The 22,342-nt window shown below is 43.5% G+C and overlaps 1 protein-coding gene across 2 annotated transcripts in view; it reads left to right on the plus strand.

The window, feature by feature from the left end:
• Positions 1–20,581, plus strand: part of ddc (dopa decarboxylase) — a 31,769-nt gene extending 11,188 nt beyond the window's left edge. For both annotated transcript variants that reach the window (XM_026185264.2, XM_026185263.2), the window contains exons 5-14: positions 1,241–1,375; positions 2,501–2,644; positions 3,152–3,218; positions 3,493–3,587; positions 4,908–4,975; positions 15,861–15,937; positions 16,734–16,753; positions 16,839–16,937; positions 18,744–18,845; positions 19,104–20,581. In XM_026185264.2, the coding sequence (XP_026041049.1) occupies positions 1,241–1,375; positions 2,501–2,644; positions 3,152–3,218; positions 3,493–3,587; positions 4,908–4,975; positions 15,861–15,937; positions 16,734–16,753; positions 16,839–16,937; positions 18,744–18,845; positions 19,104–19,304 (1,008 nt within the window). In that variant the 3' untranslated portion in view covers positions 19,305–20,581. The remainder of the gene's footprint in view (positions 1–1,240; positions 1,376–2,500; positions 2,645–3,151; positions 3,219–3,492; positions 3,588–4,907; positions 4,976–15,860; positions 15,938–16,733; positions 16,754–16,838; positions 16,938–18,743; positions 18,846–19,103) is intronic.
• The last annotated feature ends 1,761 nt before the right edge of the window (positions 20,582–22,342 follow it).

The following is a 22,342-nucleotide window of genomic DNA, read 5'->3' on the forward strand; positions in this document are numbered from 1 at the left end:
GCCTTCCACCCAGCTCTCTAGCACGAGTTTTCAAGCCTCACACTCATCCCTTGGAGTTAGTCAGAGACAAAAGTTTGAGTAAAAACCACTGATGTAATTTCTTTCTGCTGATTTGTGCCTATTAATTGGGTGATTTTAACATTTCATTGATCTCCTTGTGAAAAGGACTCCACAAACCTTAGAAGCCATGCTTCACTTTATTAATATCCAGCTCCAACAGTTGCCACTGTATCAGCTGGCTGGTTGATGATTATTTTCAAACAACAATTTCCAAATTTCTTTTTTTCTGGTCTAAACATGAGTCATGCAGTCAAAGGGACTATCCACCAGCACAAAAACTTTACATGTTTAATCAAACAAAGTTTCTCAAAGTTTCATACAGACATAGTTAATTAACAAAAGAGATATAACAGAATCCTTATCATTAAATAATTTTCATAGGGGACCACAGACATCTCAGATTGAAATGTATATAGACATGCATAACATATCGTCTCGGGTTTAAAGATGGAAATTAAATTCTCTATTAATAGCTTTCATTATTCTAAAATGAAATATAAATAATAATTGAATGCCTAATTTTTTACAAGTAAAGAATTAAAGTTTACTTATAGCACACTTTTCAAAAAACAAAAGTCACAAAGTCCTTAAAAAACAAAACAATACAAAAATTAAAATAATATAAATTAATAAAACTAATGAAAGGCAATCCTGCACAGGACACCAGCTTCTTTTTATCAACAGTGTTCACTGATCTTGCCTCCAATGGAAGTGAGTTCCACAACTTGGGAGCCACAAAAATAAAAGCAAGAAAACAGAAGCGCTGTCTTCTCCTTTTGTCTTTAACCTGAACTCAGCTACAGTCAATGAGCACTAATCTGCTGATCTAAGATTTAACAGTTACAGATGAAGTAGTTCAATAATAAAGGGAGGCTTCGGACTATTAAGAGCAAAGAAATGGATCAACAAAATCTTAAACTGAACCTTAAATTTTAAAGGGAACCAGTGCAAAGAGGATAGAAGTAATGTGACACAGCAGCAACATTCTAGACAATTTGTAGAACACCTGCAGAAACCCTGCCTTTAAAAACCAATAATTAAGCTCCAAGAGTCCATCGTAAACAAAAGGATGACTGGCGTTGACTGGCAACCATGTAGCATCTGATTTTTTTTTTTTTACAGTCAAATAACATCCACAGCAGCAAGGCTTTGCTTCACAGCCTCCTTAATTCTTCAACAGGGAACTGCCAGTGAGGCCACCCTGATATCTTTGCTCGCTGCACGCTGTAAAGCAGTCAGACGGGTCCAGACGATCAATGCCAAAAAGTCTGAGTCTGAAATCCTTTCCAAGCTGGTGGCATACACATCTGACCAAGTAAGAGCAACATATACTTTCTACTATTCTTCTTCTTCTGTTATTTGATGCAAACTCCTGATGTGATCAAAATTATCAACTTTACTTGCATATAAACGATGCAATTACTTGCCTGATGCATGTCCATAATTCTACATTAATTCTACAATTCATCTCAAAATGACTAACTTTACTTAAATTTTAGTTTTTTTTCCATCACTTTAACATTTACTTGTTTATTATTACAACTGTGAAGAACCATAGTCACAGTGTTTACATTCATCTAAAGTTCACATGCAAGTTATTAGCTTTGCTATATTTCAAAACAGCTTAATATATCTGCAGGTATATAGTTTTAAGTTACGCAACTGTGACATAAAGATAAATGAAATGCATTACAAACACAGATTTTCTTTAAGTAGACTCAGTTAAACGGCAGTCCATGTGACGGCAGCGGTTACGTCAGTAACAGCAATTTAGGAAGACAGAGGGTCAGCCAGGCAGTAGCGCGCTCGGATCAGGTTTAATACCAGGCTGACTTTGTGATTGTGTTAGGGAGTCGCCCGAGGGCCACACCGACCTTTACAGGGAGATCGGCGATTTTTGTCTACTGCCTGTTCAGGAGCAACAAATCCATCCAACATATGCCTTTTTCACAGTGAATAGTTATGTTTAGTGATAATCTCCTGCAGGTAATTCAAAATTGATTGATTTGTGCCGTTTAGTATTGTGCACTGTTAGCCAAAAACAAATTAAGCACAGGAAAGAAATCTTCATCTTTAGTTTGTGTTACTTAAATTTTACAGCATGAATCAAATGGCATAAAACTACATCACAACTACTTTTGACTAAAATACTTTGAGTCACTTACAGTGATACTTGACTTCATACTGTGCAGTTCATAGTACTTTGTTGTTTGAACACTTTGTTTTAATAAGCTGATTGTCTGCAATTGATTGCTGTGAGACTTGACATGTGCTCTCTGACCTTTTGCCTGCATAATAATCAGATAAAATCATTTAGTATCCATAAAGCTGAACTTAGCTGTTTGCATGGCAGCTTTATGCAGCTACTTAAAGGAGCAGGTGTTCCAAGAACTTGATTGAATTGTTGTTCTCACTTGAGCTGGATCTCTTTTGTCCTAAGGCCCATTCTTCAGTGGAGCGTGCTGCTCTGATTGGAGCAGTCATGATGAGGAAGGTGCCCACAGATAACCGTTATGCTGTCAGAAGGGAAATGCTTAAGAAGATGGTGGAGGAGGACAAAGCAGCTGGACTCATCCCTTTCTATGTAGGAAAAGACAAAACTCCCCATGCATTTACTTAACTATCACACAGAAAGACACATACGGCAACCAAAAAATATAGATTTTAACAGTTTGGAATTAAATTCTCATTTGTCATTGCTTTGCTTTCGCTACTAAAGCTTACAAGCAGTTGAGCAACACGTCTGTCAGCTGTTAGCCACAATGATACAATTAGCCTGTGATGCAGCTGTATGCACCCTGAGGCTTCTGCTGAAGGATAACATTGTTTCTGTTAAATATAATGTATGTCTATCCGGTTAAGGACAATAATCCCTGGCTCATCTGGACCTACAGATCACTATCAGTGAATATTAAAGAAAAGGCAGCAGCTCTGAATCATCGCTGTGTCAGGAGTGATAACCTATCTTTAATCTATGTTTTAGAAATTGATATAAAAGCAATGTCTTACAGCAGCTGTTACAGTTGTGACAGTCAAATTGGAAACACAGGAAACACGGCACTTTGGTGTGTCCAATATTTGTATGTTTCAGTTCTGTGCGACGCTGGGCACCACTCCCTCCTGTGCTTTTGATCACCTCACTGAGCTGGGACCCTTATGTGAGTCAACAAGTCGCTGCCGCACACACTCGTTTTTTTCTGTTTTGTAGCACACAAATAAATCCTAACAAGCACATTGAGAGTGACTTTGATTTAATAAGACCAGGAAGAGAAATGCCAAATGCACTCCATGAATTTGCTGAGAAAGAACAAAAAAGTCAGTTTTCTGAATAATCTCAGTTCATTTTTATGATGGTCCAGAATATTTGATAGTAGTTATCTATACTGACAAACTGTCTTACAAACATTTATAATGTCTCCTTTTCTTGTTCAGGTAATGAGGAAAATATGTGGATGCACATTGATGCGGCGTATGCTGGGAGTGCATTCATCTGTCCAGAATTTAGACCTTTGTTGAACGGTGTTGAGGTGAGTAAAACGTACAAGTTGTCATGTTCATGTAGTGCACTAAGACCCTGACTAATCTTAGCCGCAATGTTTTAGTCCTTCATGAAGGTTCTACAATCACGATTGCTACAAGAACCTCCAACACAAAAGTGGCACAGCACAATTTTAACTCTAATCATTGCCGGTACAGTGACTAATGTGGTTCCGTGTGATTAATGTGGTTTAATTGTGGTCAGAAATTTAGGCGGTGCTAAACCTATCCTGCCAGATTGCACATGTAGTATCGGCCGTTGCATCTATGAAAGCAAACACTAACCGTATACTGTCTGAAAAGGGCATAACGTTAATGTCAAGGAGGAAGCGTGAAGGGCTGAGTGTTAGACCGAACAATCAGCATAAACCGCTGAGTATCAATCTGCCTTTTGAGGCTGCCGAGGCAGCTGTTGCTCCCCAAGCTGTGCAGAGACGCAGAGATAAGGACAGAGTAATTTCCTGAGGCAGCGTTAGACCTTTATATATCACTGTTTATTAGACACACAAGTTCAAACAACGTTGGTGGAGACACAGAGAAAACAGACTTAACTGTAAAAGGAACAGCTGTTGTTCCATCCTCTCTTTTAGTGTGGCTGTTGCCAGTGCTGATTTTGGGTTTGTACCTGTAACACATCATTTTAGAATTTCTAATATTATTTAAACGTCACTGACAAAAAAAATGTATTTAAGCCACATGTAACAATAGTTGGATTTCATTTATAGCACCGTAGTTCTACTGCATAACTTTGAAGCATTATGAGGTCAGTGAAAATGACTGGATGAGGGCATGAAGAGGAAGCCCGGTCCTTTTTGGATGAGAGAGCAGCCCTGCTGAAGTGATGGTTGCTAGGATATGAATGACGGGGACGAGGAAGCAACCACCCCCCACTTTGAATCAGTCAGCATGGCAACTGTCAGACAGGGGTTTATATCACATTGTCTCTCTGCGCTGTCTTATTGCATTTGTGGAGGTAGGGAAAAGGATATTACAGAAGATAGCCAACAAAAAGATGAGAGCAGATTAAGACTGGTTTGTCTCTCTTTGAATGAACCCTGTCAGGAAAGGGTTATTTCCAGTGTATTCTGTGAGCTTGATGGCTGGATCTTCCTCTTTTGCATTTCAGATACACTGTGACACCTTCTGTCTAGATAATAATGTTGGTGATAGGATTTTCTTGGCACTAGTAAGACTAAATAAGCATGTACAAAGCATGTACAAAAAAAATATTTTTTTTACAGGATTATTTGGTCTCCGATCACTTTGTTCAAGATTTAGCACTGTGGCTAACTTTTTGGTTTTTATTTTAGTTTGCAGACTCTTTCAACTTCAACCCACACAAGTGGCTTTTAGTCAACTTTGACTGCTCCGCGATGTGGTAAGATGTCTAACACACACCAGATATGACAGCAGCAATAGTTAAATAAGTATTATTTAAAAAAGGGAGCATTACACACACCATTTATAGTATCCAGTACTGTTTTGTTTTGTTCCAGAATTTCTTTTCAAGTTCACCTCACACATGCTCCCATGAAGTAACAATGACTACTGATATCCATCTACACCTCAGTCATTTGCACAGTAAAAATAGACTCACGCCTTCCACCTGCCTCTTCTGTCAGCATCCACAAAACAAGACATGTGTTTCACAAGATGGAAAAAGTTAGAAACTCAACATGTGGTTAGAGGAAGAGGATCTTAAAAAACATTTTCCATTGCCTGTCTCGTACTCTCTTACTGTTGACAATATAACAATATAACCAATAAGACAGCCTAATGTTTTAGTTGTCTGATACTGTTCTTTAAAATCATTGAACCTTATTCAAAAAAGGTGTCCTGTGTAGGGTTTAAATGCCTGAGGGCACATCAAAAATCTCATATTTATATAATCATGGAAATTATTAAAAAGAGTAGAAGGTTTAGAACTATTTTAAAAACACAGGAATTCAACTTATATTCTTAGCATAATAAGGCTGTCTCAGATTAACATGGCAACACTAAAAAAGAGTGCATACGAGGTTGCTGTAAGAAAACAGGAACAGTTCCTGTTTAAAAACCCCTCAGAAAATGTAAAAAGAAGGTATATGTTGTACCAGTGCCAAAGACTTCACGCCCCAAGGACCTCAACAGCTACAGGCCGGTGGCTCTGACATCCCACCTGATGAAGACCCTGGAGCGGTTGGTCCTGGCTCAGCTTCGGCGCCTAATAAGCTCATCACTGGACCCACTTCAGTTTGCCTACCAGCCTGGCATTGGAGCGGATGATGCCGTCATTCACCTCCTACATCGTTCCCTCGCTCACCTGGAGACCGCTGGAAGCACTGTGAGAATCATGTTCTTTGATTTCTCCAGTGCCTTCAACACTATTCTTCCCTCGGTTCTAAAGGACAAGCTGGTGAACTCTGGAGTGGACCATCACCTCACTACCTGGATCCTGGACTACCTCACCGACCGACCACAGTATGTGAGGACTCAGGGCTGTGTGTCGGACAGGGTCGTCTGCAGTACAGGGGCCCCACAGGGAACGGTTCTGGCTCCGTTCCTCTTCACCATCTACACTGCAGACTTCTCCCACAATTCCACCCAGTGCTTCCTGCAGAAGTTCTCTGATGACTCTGCAATAGTCGGCCTCATCACTGATGGGGACGACAAGGAGTACAGAGGTCTGACCCAAGACTTTGTGGACTGGTGCCAGCTGAACTACCTCCAGATCAACGCCAGTAAAACCAAGGAACTGGTGGTAGACTTCCGCAGGCACAAGCATTCTCCACTGCAACCACTGAACATCCAAGGTATGGACATTGAGGCTGTGGACAGCTACAGGTACCTTGGTGTTCATCTGAACAATAGACTGGACTGGACTCATAACTCAGACGCCCTCTACAGGAAAGGGCAGAGCAGGCTGTACCTGCTGCGGAGACTCAGGTCGTTTGGAGTGGAGGGCCCACTCCTGAAGACCTTCTATGACTCTGTTGTGGCTTCTGCTATCTTTTATGGCGTGGTCTGCTGGGGCGGCAGCATCTCTGCTGGGGACAGGAATAGACTGAACAGGGTGATCCGAAGGGCCAGCTCTGTTCTAGGATGCCCTCTGGACCCAGTGGAGGTGGTGAGTGACAGGAGAACGGCGGCTAAGCTGTCATCCCTGTTGGACAACGTCTCCCACCCCATGCAGCAGACTGTGACAGCACTGAGCAGCTCCTTCAGTGGGAGACTGCGGCACCCACGGTGTGGGACGGAGAGATTTCGCAGGTCTTTCCTCCCCACTGCTGTCAGACTCCATAATAAAGACTTTAACTGATCAAACACACACATCCATACATATGCAATAATACTAAGTGCAATAATCCTTTCTGTCATCGTTGTATTTTTACTCAGTTGTATATAGTATTTGTATTTGTATTCTATTTTTATCTTATTGTATATTTATTTTATTTTATTCTACTGTATATAGTATTTTATTTTATTCTATTCTGTACAGTTGTGTACTGTATTTATTCTTATTGTATTCTAATTTTTGCCTCATAACTTTTGCACTGTCCACTTCCTGCTGTGACAAAACAAATTTCCCACGTGTGGGACTAATAAAGGTTATCTTATCTTATCTTATCTTAAAAGTGGTCTCAGGGGTAAATGTACAGGGTGGGCCATTTAATTCAATTCAATTCAATTTTATTTATATAGCGCCAAATCACAACAAAGGTCACCTCAAGGCACTTTATATTGTACAGTAGATACAGAGAAAAGCCCAACAATCATATGACCCCCTATGAGCAAGCGCTTTGGCGACAGTGGGAAGGAAAAACTCCCTTTTAACAGGAAGAAACCTCCGGCAGAACCAGGCTCAGGGAGGGGCGGGGCCATCTGCTGCGACCGGTTGGGGTGGGAGAAGGAAAACAGGATAAAGACGCGCTGTAGAAGAGAGACAGAGGTTAATAACAGATATGATTCAATGTAGAGAGGTCTATTAACACATAGTGAGTGAGAAAGGTGAATGGAAAGGAAAAACTCAATGCGTCATGGGAATCCCCCGGCAGCCTACGTCTATTGCAGCATAACTAAGGGAGGATTCAGGGTCACCTGGTCCAGCCCTAACTATATGCTTTAGCAAAAAGGAAAGTTTTAAGCCTAATCTTGATGAGCTCTGAAACCTGACTGAAGCTCTTCTAATAAGCCATTCCTCCACAGATGATCTGTTAGCTGTTTTGACAACTACTCTTTCAAGGATTTTTGATATGAAAGGAAGGTTGGAGATTGGCCTATAATTAGCTATGATAGCTGGGTCTAGAGATGGCTTTTTGAGTAAAGGTTTAACTACAGCCACCTTGAAGGCCTGTGGTACATAGCCGATTATTAGAGATAGGTTGATCATATCTAAGATTGAAGCATTAATTAATGGCAGGACGTCTTTGAGCAGTTTTGTAGAAATGGGGTCTAATGGATACACCGTAATAAAATTGAATGGTTTGTGATATTAAAGTCCTGTTTGTGGCACATTAGTATATGTGAGGGGGCAAACTCCTCAAGATGGGTGGTGACCATGGTGCCCATTTAGAAGTCGGCCATCTTGGATACAACTTTTGTTTTTTCAATAGGAAGAGGGCCATGTGACACATCAAACTTATTGGTAATGTCACAAGAAAACCAATGGTGTGCTTGGTTTCAACATAACTTTATTCTTTCTTACAAGTTTATGACCACTTATAAAATGTGTTCAATGTGCTGCCCATTGTGTTGGATTGTCAATGCAACCCTCTTCTCCCACTCTTCACACACTGATAGCAACACCGCAGGAGAAATGCCAGCACTGTCATGGTCTCCGTGCCTGCCCGGTCGGCCCCACAAGGCTACAATTGCTGTTGCTGTTTTCTGCCTCTCTGCCTGGGCGGAGCTCACTGTGGGCTCCCGCCCTTGGCCCACACACACACCTGACAACACTCACCCATCATCACCGGGAGCACTATTTGAGGCTGGAACACAGATCCTCTCGTCGCTGGATGATTGTACCCCTAACGTTAGTGTTCTCACAGCTCTTGTGCTTCATATCCGTGACTTGTGATTTGTTGGTGACCTGCCTTCTCGTCTGCTTCAGATCTCCCCCCCCCCCCCGGACCTGCGACCTCCCTGCTACGGGAAAGTGTGTGAGTGTGAGCGGAGAAGACGTGAGCGAGTTACCCTGTGATTCCCCCCGGAGTTTTTGGATCCCTTCACTGTACATATATTGCACTGCACTGTAAATAAACCACACCTTGGAGATACCTTACCGCTCTGCGTTGAATCCCTGTACCAGATCGTGACAGAATCATCCAGCCACGGAAATGGATTCAGCAGACCCAGCGGTCTCGACTCCCACCCTCGCCACTTTGGCCGCGATGCTGGCACGCCACGAGCAGATGTTCATTCACCTTCGAGCAGAGCTCGCGAACCTCACACAGGCCGTGGCTCAGCTAACACCGCTACCGGCCGCTCCTCTGGTCGCCGCTCCTCCGTTGGAGGCGCCAGTTCCAGCTGTAAGTGTCGCGCCACCTGTTCCCTCACCTGTTCACGTTGACAGATTCCTCCCCACTCCCAGGGCTTTCACGGGAGAGATTGATAAATGTGCTGGTTTTCTCACTCAGTGTACCCTTCAGTTTCGCCAGCAACCGCAAGCCTTTTCTTCTGATGGTGCTAAAATCGCTTATATCGTCCAGTTACTCCAGGACCGTGCTCTAACCTGGGCTCAAGCTGCGCTTCAGGCGGAGCCGGACATCACCTTTTCTGACTTTCTGACTAAGTTTAAAGGTGTGTTTGACAGGAAAGCCACAACTGCCACCGCCGGCCAGCGCTTGCTTGCGCTTAAACAAGGTAAACGCAGCATGGCTGATTTTTCTATTGACTTTTCTACCTTGGCTGAACAGGCGAAATGGGGGGAAGAGGCCCTTAAAAGTGCATTGCTCACTAATATTAATGAGGAAATAAGGAATGAACTTATGCTCCGAGAACTACCTTCCTCCCTGGATGCGCTTTTGGTTTTGTGTATGCGGGTGGACGATCAGGTGCGCGCACATCGGCGCGCACGCGCGCGTTCGGGGCATGCCCCGCTGGACTTTTGTGGGACCCCTACTGCGGCCCATGGGTTGTGTGACGCCGACGCCGGGGATGGGGAAGAGCCCATGCAGCTTGGGCGCTCGCGGCTGTCGCCCGCGGAGCGCCAGCGCCGCCTTGCCTCCGGTGAGTGCGTTTACTGCAGCCGTAAAGGCCACTCTGTCTCCTCCTGCCCAACGCTGGCAAAAGGGCGCGCTCACCAGTGATCGTGAGGGTGCTGGTGGGCGATCTGTCGAGTGAAAGCCCTCTCCCCAGACTTCTTTTACCGGCTACTCTGCGTGTTCGGACTGTTTCTCATTCTCTCTCCGTTCTCATTGACTCTGGGGCTGAGCAGAACTTTATTGACACCTCACTCGCCGCCAAACTGAACATCGCCTTGGAGCCTCTGTCACGCCCCCTCCGCGTTCACGCACTGTCGGGCCAGCGCCTGCCTGACATCACTCATGTTTCTGAATTCCTTTCATTATCTCTCTCTGGCAATCACACAGAAAGGATTGTTTTTTTTTCGTTTAAGGCTCCTCTCACTCCGCTGGTTCTGGGTCACCCCTGGCTTGTCCTCCACAACCCGCATATCGACTGGGAGAAGGGTGCCGTACTAGGTTGGAGTGTGGCCTGCCATATGAACTGCCTCCAGGCTGCGGCTTCCCCCGTTTCGCTCCCACCCACGGCCTCGCCGTCGGACGCCCCGGACCTCTCGATGGTTCCGCGGGTTTATCATGATCTGCGGGATGTTTTTTGTAAGGATCGGGCGCGGTCCCTTCCCCCGCACCGCCCGTACGATTGTGCCGTCGATCTTCTTCCTGGAGCTCCGCTGCCGTCTAGCCGCCTGTACAGCCTCTCCCGGCCTGAGAGGGATGCTATGGAGCGCTACATCTCGGAGTCGCTGGCGGCGGGGTTGATTCGCCCCTCCTCTTCCCCTGTCGCGGCTGGGGTTTTTTTTGTGGATAAGAAGGATGGTTCGCTGCGGCCGTGTATTGACTTTCGGGGCCTTAATCAGATCACTGTTAAGAACAAATACCCTTTGCCGTTGCTTTTCTCCGCCTTTGAACTGCTTCAGGGCATGACCGTCTTTACCAAGCTGGATCTGCGCAACGCTTACCACCTGGTGCGCATCAGGGAGGGGGATGAGTGGAAGACCGCGTTCAATACGCATCGGGGCCACTTTGAGTATCTCGTGATGCCGTTTGGGCTGACTAACGCCCCCGCGGTGTTTCAGGCGATGGTTAATGATGTCCTTCGTGATTTTGTTAACCGTTGTGTGTTTGTGTACTTAGATGACATCTTGGTCTTTTCTAAGACGCTCGAGGAGCACAAGGTCCATGTCCGGCAGGTCCTGCTACGCCTTCTGGAGAACCGGCTCTTTGTGAAGGGGGAGAAGTGCGACTTCCACGTGTCGTCTGTGAGTTTTCTGGGCCACATTATCGAGAAGGGGGACTTGCGGACAGATCTGGAGAAAGTGCGAGCTGTGGTGGAATGGCCTACTCCTCCTGATCGCCGCCAAGTGCAACGTTTTTTGGGATTCGCCAACTTTTACAGACGGTTCATTCGTGATTTCAGCAGAATCGCTCTCCCTCTCACTAAACTCACCTCTCCCAAGGTTCCCTTCCAGTGAGATTCTGCCACTCAGCGAGCCTTCGCCCTGCTCAAGGACAGGTTCACCACCGCTCCCATACTCCGGCAACCGGACCTTACACGGCAGTTCGTTGTGGAAGTGGACGCGTCGGACTCCGGGGTTGGGGCAGTTCTGTCGCAACAGATGGACGGTAAGCTGCACCCGTGTGCCTTTTATTCTCGCCGTCTCTCCCCAGCAGAGTGTAACTATGACATCGGGGACCGGGAGCTTCTGGCCGTCAAGCTGGCCCTGGAGGAGTGGAGACATTGGTTGGAGGGAGCAGCACAACCATTCATCGTCTGGACGGATCACAAGAATCTGGAGTACCTGCGCTCGGCTAGACGTCTCAATTCCCGGCAAGCCAGGTGGGCACTGTTTTTTGCTCGTTTTGACTTCACTATCACCTACAGGCCAGGAACACGGAACGTAAAGCCAGACGCCCTGTCCAGGCAATTCTCCATCACTGGGGAGGACTCGGACCCTGAGCCTGTCCTCCCGGCCGCCTGCGTAATTGGAGCCATCTCCTGGGAGATCGAGGGGCTCATCCAAGAGAATTGCGGCCCCCTATCGTCTCGGATAGGGGGCCGCAATTCACGTCCCGTGTTTGGAGGGAGTTCTGCTCCACACTGGGGGCCAAGGTCAGTCTGTCTTCCGGTTTCCATCCACAGAGTAACGGGCAATCGGAGCGGGCCAACCAGGAGCTGGAAGCTGCCCTCCGCTGTGTCACTTCGCACAACCAATCGACCTGGAGTGAACAGCTTCCATGGATCGAATACGCCCACAACAGCCACACATCCTCCGCCACGGGCAAGTCTCCCTTCGAAGCGTCCCTGGGCTATCAACCACCTTTGCTCCCGGCCATCGAAGGTGAGCACTCCGTTCCTTCTGTACAGGCTCACCTCCGCGGGTGCCGTCGTGCCTGGCGGACGACTCGGGCTGCCCTGCTCCGTACTAAGGAGCGGAACAAGACCCTCGCTGACCGTCGCCGGACACCGGCCCCCGTGTACACCATCGGTCAACAAGTATGGCTGGCTACCCGTTTTGTGCCGCTACGGACTGAGTCGAAGAAGCTGTCTCCTCAGTTTATTGGCCCTTTTCCCGTTGAGGCCATTGTGAACCCTGTGTCTGTCCGCCTCAAGCTGCCGCGCAACATGCGCATTCACAATGTCTTTCATGTGTCTCAGGTCAAGCCGGTGCTCTCCAGCCCGTTGTGCCCTCCCTCCAGGGCCCCGCCGCCCCCCCGGCTCGTGGATGGTCAGCTAGTCTACAATATCACCCGCATCATGGACTCCCGGCGCCGGGGTCGGGGTTTTCAGTACCTGGTTGACTGGGAGGGCTACGGGATAGAGGAACGCTCCTGGGTGCCTCGAGCTGCTGTCCTGGATGTTGCCATGCTCCGGGACTTCCACCGCAGGCATCCAGGTAAGCCTGGTGGGTCACCGGGAAGCTCCCGTTGAGTGGGGGGTACTGTCATGGTCTCCGTGCCTGCCTGGTCGGCCCCACAAGGCTACAATTGCTGTTGCTGTTTTCTCCCTCTCTGCCTGGGCGGAGCTCACTGTGGGCTCCCGCCCTTGGCCCACACACACACCTGACAACACTCACCCATCATCACCGGGAGCACTATTTGAGGCTGGAACACAGATCCTCTCGTCGCTGGATGATTGTACCCCTAACGTTAGTGTTCTCACAGCTCTTGTGCTTCATATCCGTGACTTGTGATTTGTTGGTGACCTGCCTTCTCGTCTGCTTCAGATCTCCCCCCCCCCCCCCCCCCCCCCCCCCCCCGGACCTGCGACCTCCCTGCTACGGGAAAGTGTGTGAGTGTGAGCGGAGAAGACGTGAGCGAGTTACCCTGTGATTCCCCCCGGAGTTTTTGGATCCCTTCACTGTACATATATTGCACTGCACTGTAAATAAACCACACCTTGGAGATACCTTACCGCTCTGCGTTGAATCCCTGTACCAGATCGTGACAAGCACAGGCATCCAGTATCCGTAGTTTCAGGTGCTGCACATCTCGTATCTTCACACCATAGACAATTGCCTTCAGATGACCCCAAAGATAAAAGTCTAAGGGGGTCAGATCGGGAGACCTTGGGGCCATTCAACTGGCCCACGATGACCAATCCACTTTCCAGGAAACTGTTCATCTAGGAATGCTCGGACCTGGCACCCATAATGTGGTGGTGCACCATCTTACTGGAAAAACTCAGGGAACATGCCAGCTTCAGTGCATAAAGAGGGAAACACATCATCGTGTAGCAAGTTCAAATATCCAGTGGCCTTGAGGTTACCATTGATGAAGAATGGACCCAGTGTCGTTGTACCCCATATACCACACCAAACCATCACTTTTGTTGTTCCAACAGTCTTGGAGGGATCCATCCAATGTGGGTTAGTGTCAGACCAATAGCGGTGGTTTTGTTTGTTAACTTCACCATTCACATAAAAGTTTGCCTCATCACTGAACAAAATCTTCTGCGTGAACTTGTTCCAATTTTTGTTTTGCCCATTCGGCAAATTCTGTGCGCCGATCTGGGTCATCCTTGTTGAGATGCTGCAGTAGCTGGAGTTTGTAAGGGTGCCATTTGTGAGTAGCTAATATCCGCCGAAGGGATGTTCGACTAATGCCACTCTCCAGTGACATGCGGCAAGTGCTACGCTGTGGGCTCTTGCTGAACGAAGCTAGGACAGCCACTGATGTTTCTTCATTAGTGACAGTTTTCTTGCGTCCACATTTTGGCAAATCCAACACTGAACCAGTTTCACGAAACTTAGCAAGCAGTTTGCTAACTGTAGCATGGGAGATGGGTGGTTTCGTAGGGTGTCTTGCATTGAAATCTGCTGCAATGACCCGGTTACTGCGTTCACCAGATATCAACACAATTTCGATCCGCTCCTCATGTGTTAACCTCTTCGACATGTCAATGGCTATGAACAAAGAGAAACTTGTAAATAACTCATGAAAGAATAAAGTTATGTTGAAACCAATCACACCATTGTTTTTCTTGTGACATTACCAATAAGTTTGATGTGTCACATGGCCCTCTTCCTATTGAAAAAACAAAAGTTGTATCCAAGATGGCGACTTCTAAATGGGCACCATGGTCACCACCCATCTTGAGGAGTTTGCCCCCTCACATATACTAATGTGCCACAAACAGGACTTTAATATCACCAACCATTCCAATGTTATTACGGTGTATCCATATAAATGGCCCACCCTGTACAGTAAACTGCTTATCTGGAGGACGAACAAGTCAAGTATGGGCTAATAGGAGCATTTTACATGGTGGTGAAAAAATTTGGGATTTCTGGTGCTAAACAAATGTGCAAACCACCCGATCACAAAGCTCCCCTAAATAAACAGCAGTGGTAATTACCACTGTTTCTGTAATGGTTAATCTACCAGTATGCACAAGCACTTTAATCACAATTATATTTTTTCTATTCAATATAGATAATGTTGTTATGCATGAATTTTCAAATGAACTATTTTAATAATAGATGAAAAATAGGAAATCACATTATACATATATTTTTTTAGTTATTCACTAGAATTCCTGAAGAAAAAAAATTGTGATCAAATGTTATGCTTGATCAATTTCTTCATTTTCAGAGAAGTCCAGTGTGCTGGCTCACATTTGGGTATAGAATATATAGGTAAATATTATTATTATTATTATTATTATTATATAAAAATGGATATAATTAAGTGTAGGTGTGTAGAAATACAGAGGTTTTTTTCAGTAACTATCACTTCAGCATTCTAGTAACACTTATTCACCAGATGAATAGTCTAATGAATTTTGTCAATTATATAAACACATTAAGATGCCAGACAGTGATGTCTAAATAAAACTGATGACCTGCCTCTAACCAGAATAGAAGGAGAAGTGGGACATTCAGGTGCACAGCAGAGCAACTGGACAAGTGCATCAGAGTCTCATGTTTCAAAAACAGACACTTAACAGGTCTTAAATTCTCAGTCTCACTAAATCATAACAGCAAAACAACAGGCCGACAGGCATTATCAGGATGTTGAAGTTACAAATGAAAATATTAATATTAGATGTTATGGGTTTTTTTTTTTTTACAACACAAAATAAAATAAATGGATAAATGCTTGAGAAATTCACTTAATAAGATTAAAAGAGAAAATATGATAACAGAAGGAAATTGATCACATCACGGTACCATCCTGTACTCTGAAACTGCTCAACTGGAGACAGTTTCCTCCTACAGGATAATGAACCATAACTCATTTCCAAACTATGCAAAAACTAGAGCAGACTAGCCTGTTTCATAAAGCATATGCTGATTTCCTTAAAAATACAGGTCTAAAGCCAAAAGGTCATTTATTAAGTTTTAATAAAGTGTTTAAATATTATTTCTATACCATATATTCACTTTGCAACTCATTGGTTGAAAAGAGGTGGAATTTTCCTAAAAATCTTGCGTGGCAAACCCCCACGAATAAAGTAAAACACTCAATTTTGATATACAAGTTTTAAATTTTTGGACATTTTTCTTAGAGCTTAATGCCATATTAAGACGTTTTTGTCCACAGGGTGAAGGAGAGAGCAGACATCATTGGAGCCTTTAAAATGGAACCACTTTACCTGAAACATGAAAACCAGGAATCAGGTAGTTATAGTTTTCACTGATATCCTTTTAGAAGTCGACAGTATTTGTCCAAATTCCATTGGTAAACTATTGTCCTGTCTTGGAGACTTGAATAAAAACAAAAACTATAAAGATATAATCAGGGAATTTCCTATACAACAATTTTGCCTGCTTCTACTTTGTGTGTCTGTGCAAATTCTCCTATAGCCTGCAGATGGTCTCAGATTTTCACTGTAATTTACTTGTCAAGCAGACAGAAAGACTGAGAGCTGCAGTGCCTCCCACCACTGTGAAGCACCTTACAAAAGCGTATGCTCATGCACTCTGGACTCCTCAATCTAATTAGTGGTTATTAGTCCAGGCTAACACAGACATCTATTCTGCAGAGATGAGCTACCTGTGATTAGTGAGATAGAGGCGCTGAGCGCAGTGACAGCAACACCTGGACAATCAACAGTACGCTAAGATAATAGCAAAAAGCAGCTGTTATAGAAGATACATTTTGAATTTAAAAGGGTTGTTTTAATGTTGGAGCTTTGTTAAGTCGATGCAAGTTGTAATCTGTGGCGTGTTGCTTTACATTCAGAAAATATAGATCTTGTATCTTATAAAATCTTATAATCTTATAAAATGCCATTTTCGCCTATTCTGTTTGTGCAAAACGCATTTAGTCTGTGATTCAAAATACACTGACTGCACTTACGATTCTTATTAACCAGGAAGCAGGCTGGCTGACACGAGTAGTTTAAAGGGGTTTTATTTAAAATTAAGACTGTGCACATGTAATGGACAACATTATCTGTTTTTCTATCAACAGGACTGGTCACAGATTATCGGGTAAGATGAATTATTATCATGATTAATAATCATGATTTGAACATTGTGGTAATAACTTCTCTCCTTATCCAATTCTGGCCTGCAGCACTGGCAGATCCCACTGGGAAGGAGATTTCGCTCACTGAAGATGTGGTTTGTCTTTCGCATGTATGGGCTCAAAGGTCTGCAAGCTCATATACGCAAGGTAAACACGCAGGAAAATGATCTCTCACTCAGCATCGGCAAATGTACCTGTTCCTGGGGATGTGAAGGGTTTCTTCAAATTTGTGGCATTTGTGGTCAAAATTTGAAGTAATAGGATCATTTATTTGCCTGTTACACATTAAATTTGAGGTTATTCAAATATATGCTTTCATATGTGGATGGTGCAGTGGTGCTGTGGTCAGCACTGTCACCTTACAGCAGGAAGGTTCTGGGTCTGAATCCAGGAGTTTGCATATTTTCTCTGGTGTTGTTTTTCTCCAGGTTCTCACCCTATGACAGGTGGGATAGGCTGCAGCACCCCCGTGACCCTAAAGCAGAAGAGCATGGATGGATTTCACTTATTCCATTCATTTGGCTGTGCAGGGATTACTGACAATTATTCCCCATAATGTGTGAGAGCTGATGTAAATAACAGATCAATTACTTTAAGAAGTAGCAGTGTGTTAGTGCTAATTCAGGCTTTGTAACCCTGCTAACCTGCGTTTCTTATCCTCCATGTAGTAAAAAGATTAACCTTGTACCAACAGTGGTGCCAGTGGTATCAGTCTCACTTTGCTGTTTCACCTCCATTTATCTGTCACACACCACTTCTCTACATCTCAGTCACTTCCAAAAGAAAAAAAAAACACTTCAGGAAATCATATATGCCTTTATGGGAAATGCCTTCGCCTTCCTGCTTCCTAGAACTCTTTGCTCCTAATCCTCCTTACCACTAATGTCCTGCCATTGCCCTCCCTCCTCTTCTATCTCTTCATCGGCATAATTAGCCCTGCAGTCATATATGTCTGGCATGTATCTTCTATTTAAAACTACATTTCCTTTCCCAACCCTGCACATGCCTTTTCTTTTCATCTTTTCTTTTTGATGCATGACCCCTGTCTGACTCGCTCTCTCTTCTTCCAGTCTGCTCTGTCAATCAAATCAGCCTGTTTTGTGTTTATGCTCCATTTCAAATAAAGTGACAGGAGCAGAATCGATCCCTGCAGTCATCTGAAACCGCAAAATATGAATAATATGTATGAAAAGTTCTGCCTGGCATACAGTCAGCAGTAGGACAGGAAGTGAGGTCACTGGAGTTTAGCTTGTAATCAAATACAGTGATACTGGATTATCTGCTGGGACTTAAGAAACAAGATCACAGTCAACCAATTGTTGGCCATTTATGCCAGAGGTTTGGCTTTATTTACCAGTTGGAAAAGTTGAGTGGAAGCTCAACGATATAACCGGGATAACTGCATTGACGCACGTTTCAGCATGCATCAGCAGAGTCTTTGATCTTAAGTGGATAAATTGTACTTTAGGAACATCTTTGATAAGTACCATGTTTAGAAAAATCAGTATGAGGAAGATGACATTTTCAGAGCAGACTTTGATAAAGGCTATTTCATGGGTGCTGAGTACAAATTTTGAACTTGTCTGATTTGAGCTCACCAGGAATTGTCTCTTCTAAAATGTGAAATATCACACTGCATGCTTGTTTAATCAGATGAACGCATTTACTTCACAGTAAGCAGTGATGCTCTAAAAAAAAAGAAAGGTTTTAATTAAGAATGACAAGAAAAAAGTCTTCCAATCCTAAAGCACGAGGCTACGTAACAAACCACACTGGCATCTAGTGGAAAATAATGCCAATTACAGCTAATATTGTTTGCAGGTGAAGGATTTTTTTTTAAAGCAAATGCTTAAAAAACTATTGGTTTAAAAAAACTTCACTTTTATTTGCATGTACAATAAATCTTTTACATTTCATGAAATATTTATGAATAATTCACATCCTCTGTTACAGCAAGTGGCCCTGGCCAAGGAGTTTGAGAGTCTGGTGCGAGCAGACAAGAGGTTTGAGATCTGTGCTGAAGTTGTCCTGGGACTGGTCTGCTTCAGGCTCAAGGTAACAGCACCCAACGGTACAGCTCTATGATCTGATCTCTGCAGTGGTCACAAAAAGTAAAAAAGTCACCTAGAAACCTCAAAGGTTCAATAACACCGAGGGCATTATTTAGAAAAGCTAGAAAATGCATATAAGAGCTCCCTGTCTATGGGAATTTGACTGTCAAGACTGTGATTACTTTAATCCAGTCACCTAATTATTAAGTAGTCATGACACAAAGCCTAGCTGGTGTAATTCTTCCTTGCTTTCTCCTCTCAGGGCTCCAATGAACTGAACCAAGAGTTGCTGAAAAGGATCACCAAGAGCAGAGAGATCCATCTGGTGCCTTGCCAGCTCTCAGGCCGCTTTGTCCTGCGCTTTGCCATCTGTGCACGCACTACTGAGTCACATCACATCCAGCAAGCATGGCAGCACATCACGCAGCTGACATTTGAGCTTCTGCAGGAGGCCAGTCATTAAAAAAAACGCTGGAAAAGGGGTCGTCCACTCCGATCCCTGAATGATAACCAAAGTTGTGACTGACGTTTGATGGAGTTTTGCAGATGTAAAATGTCATAAAGGGAATGTGGAGTAATTTGTCTAACAGGCAGTTCTCCTTCTGTCTGCAGCAAAGAATCCAGTCGAGTTAACAGTGGTAAATATTACATTGTCGCAAATTATTGTATATTTATGTATCTACTAATTATGACAAAAACATATGTAGACTTCCAAAAATAACATTTTATATCTGCATTTTCTCCCTCTGTTGACTCCACGTTGTCTCTCACGGATCACTAATCACGTTATTGTCCACGTCACAGTGCACTTGTCTATGCCGCTTCTGTGTCTTCTGTGTGTAAAACTTGTTTGGGGGTAAATTCAGTGTTTTGTGTGGTTGAATTGAGGCTAAATTATTTTTGAGTTCAGCAAAGAATGTATTGCACACTTTGTGAATTTCTGACTCAGTGTTTTTCTGCAACTATTTTTTTTTTAGGTGCTCAGTCAGAAACTGCTTCCAAATGAATATATGCGTGATACATGGAGGGCTTCATGAAGTGTCAGGCTAAAGATTTCTAATATAATATCCTAGTGATTAAGTTATTTATTAACTAATTTGCAAAAGTAGTATTTTTTAAATATACAATGGCAGATTAGGGCTGATTATATGTTATTGATTCATATTGTGTCTTATGACAGCTGGCCAGTATTCCACAACAGCAGTACAAGACAATCACTCAGTCACTGTCAGTGGGCTTAAAGTGAAATTATGCTCCTTTGGGACTTTTTCGTACATTCAAATAAACTAAATTTCATTACATTTCTGTGCTCAGACAGAAAAAAATATTAAGATGAAAGTTTAAAACCTAAATTATGCAAATTTATTAAATATTTGCTCACTTTTTTCTCTGCGTCACTGATTTGGCATTTGTCTTTGTAATGTACCAGAAATATAGGATGCCACACTTTACTGTCCTGTTATATATTTTTAAAACCTGGAGAACTCAGATAAATTTTCATAATGATCAAATGTAACTACATCCCCTGCCAAACCATTATAGTTTTGCACCTGACCTGACCCTTTACACCTGCCCTTTAGGGGATTTAGAAATCTGTGCTCTAGCATCACCACGCATTGCTGTAATTTCAGATGATTGTGCTAACGTCAGTGGCGGTGTCCGACCCAAGTGTTTCCTCATTGGCTAGACTGTGCTGCATGGAGTGATGTGGTTTCTTTGAATAAAGTCTGCTGTAGTCTGCATGGTGTCACTTTTCAATCCTCTTTCAAGGTTTAAAATACAATCTGATTTTTTTGATGGTATGGGGCGCATTTTGGCACATGACATGGATAACATGCACATGTGTGACTATACTAACTTATATATACAGCTTTAGGAGCAATACATGCTGCCCTCCAGGTGACGTCTTCTTTAGGGAAGGTAAGCTAGGGAAGGTAACAGGACAATGCCGAGCAATGTTCTGCAGCTATTCCAAATGCCATGAAAAGAGTGAGTGGATAAACTGACCTGCCAGCAGTCCAGAAATTGCTCAACACACACACACACACACACACACACACACACACACACACACACACACACACACACACACACACACACACACACACACACAAACAGCATGTCTTGCAAATCAGCCTCCTCTGAGCATCTTAATCCCTGAGGACAAAGGCCGGCCTTCTATAAATACAAATGAGGATTCAGTATTAGATGTTACTTCTTAGTCCCTGATTACTCGTCAGTATTATTGGCCAGTTCACTTGCTTGCTTCAAAAATATAAATATAAATTCTACAGGCAACTATCACACAGCAACAGTTGTAGAGGAAGACTTCTCTTTAAAAATGATACGGCTGCTTTTGAAAATGCCAAAGAGAAAAAGGTCACATGGTCTGTCTGTTCAGTTAAAATTGTAAATCATGATGATAGGAGACACGAGACATAACAATGCTACTTGAGAGGTCTTACTTCTAGTGCTTACAATAGAGAACTTCACCTGTATAGACTTTATGAATAAAAAATGTGCTTCCACCAGGCACTCACTTGACTTGAGTGAAATGTTAACTCTTTATCTACAGAGAGGATAATGCAAAGAATTTTTTTTATGAATATTCTTTTGTCTTCAGTGAATTATTTACTAATTCTTTACTTTTACTTCTTTACTTTAATCAGCATTTTTATTTGTTATCATTGTGTCAGTTTAACAGAAAATGTCGTTCCCCTGGTAATGAAGTGATCATCTTAAATATTGAAGGGGGAAATCAGGCTTGAATCAACTTCATACTGAGATAAAAGCAAAGATTGCGTTCTTCTTTGAAATCCTTTGTAGGCTGCTTTTATGTTATCACAGTTGCTGACTTGTCTGAGTGATTGTCTCAGTCCTCAGATGCTTTCATAAGGCCTTGCAATTATAATTAAACATTTATTTGAGCACTTGGGGTGAAGGGGATGGAAGCACATATTTTACTGACTCTTAGTTGGGGATTTTACAATAATTTTGCTGGCAGCTTTATTGCTGCTCCTCCTGAGTGTACATGTGTAAAAAAAAAAAAAAAGGAGAGAGAGAGTTTTGCTTCAAGCATTACAAATGTTTCTGGACATGCATTTTGCAGTTTGGCCACAAGGAGATGCCAACAGACACATGATCAGTATTTCTGACAGCTACACAGGAGTAATGGTTTAAAAATGTTGTAGAGCCTTCAGCTTTTAGGTTCTTCTTCTGTGGAAATAGCTCCCAGGTTGGATCTGGGAGAAAGACTGGACACTTGGTTTTCTTCTTTGCTCAGCACCATTCAGTCCTAATAGATGGCTGCCTGTCCCTGAGCCTGGTTCTGCTGGAGGTTTCTTCCTGTTCAAAGGGAGATTTTCCTCCACACTATGAGGTGCTTGACCAAAGGGAGTTGTCTGATTGTTGGGGGTTTCTCTCCATTATTGTTAGGCCCTTTTCTTACAATATGAAGCACCTTAAGGTGACTGCTGTTGTAATTTAGCCCTATATAAATAA

Source organism: Astatotilapia calliptera, chromosome 11 (genome assembly GCF_964374335.1).
Source record: "Astatotilapia calliptera chromosome 11, fAstCal68.1, whole genome shotgun sequence".
Lineage (NCBI taxonomy): Eukaryota > Metazoa > Chordata > Actinopteri > Cichliformes > Cichlidae > Astatotilapia > Astatotilapia calliptera.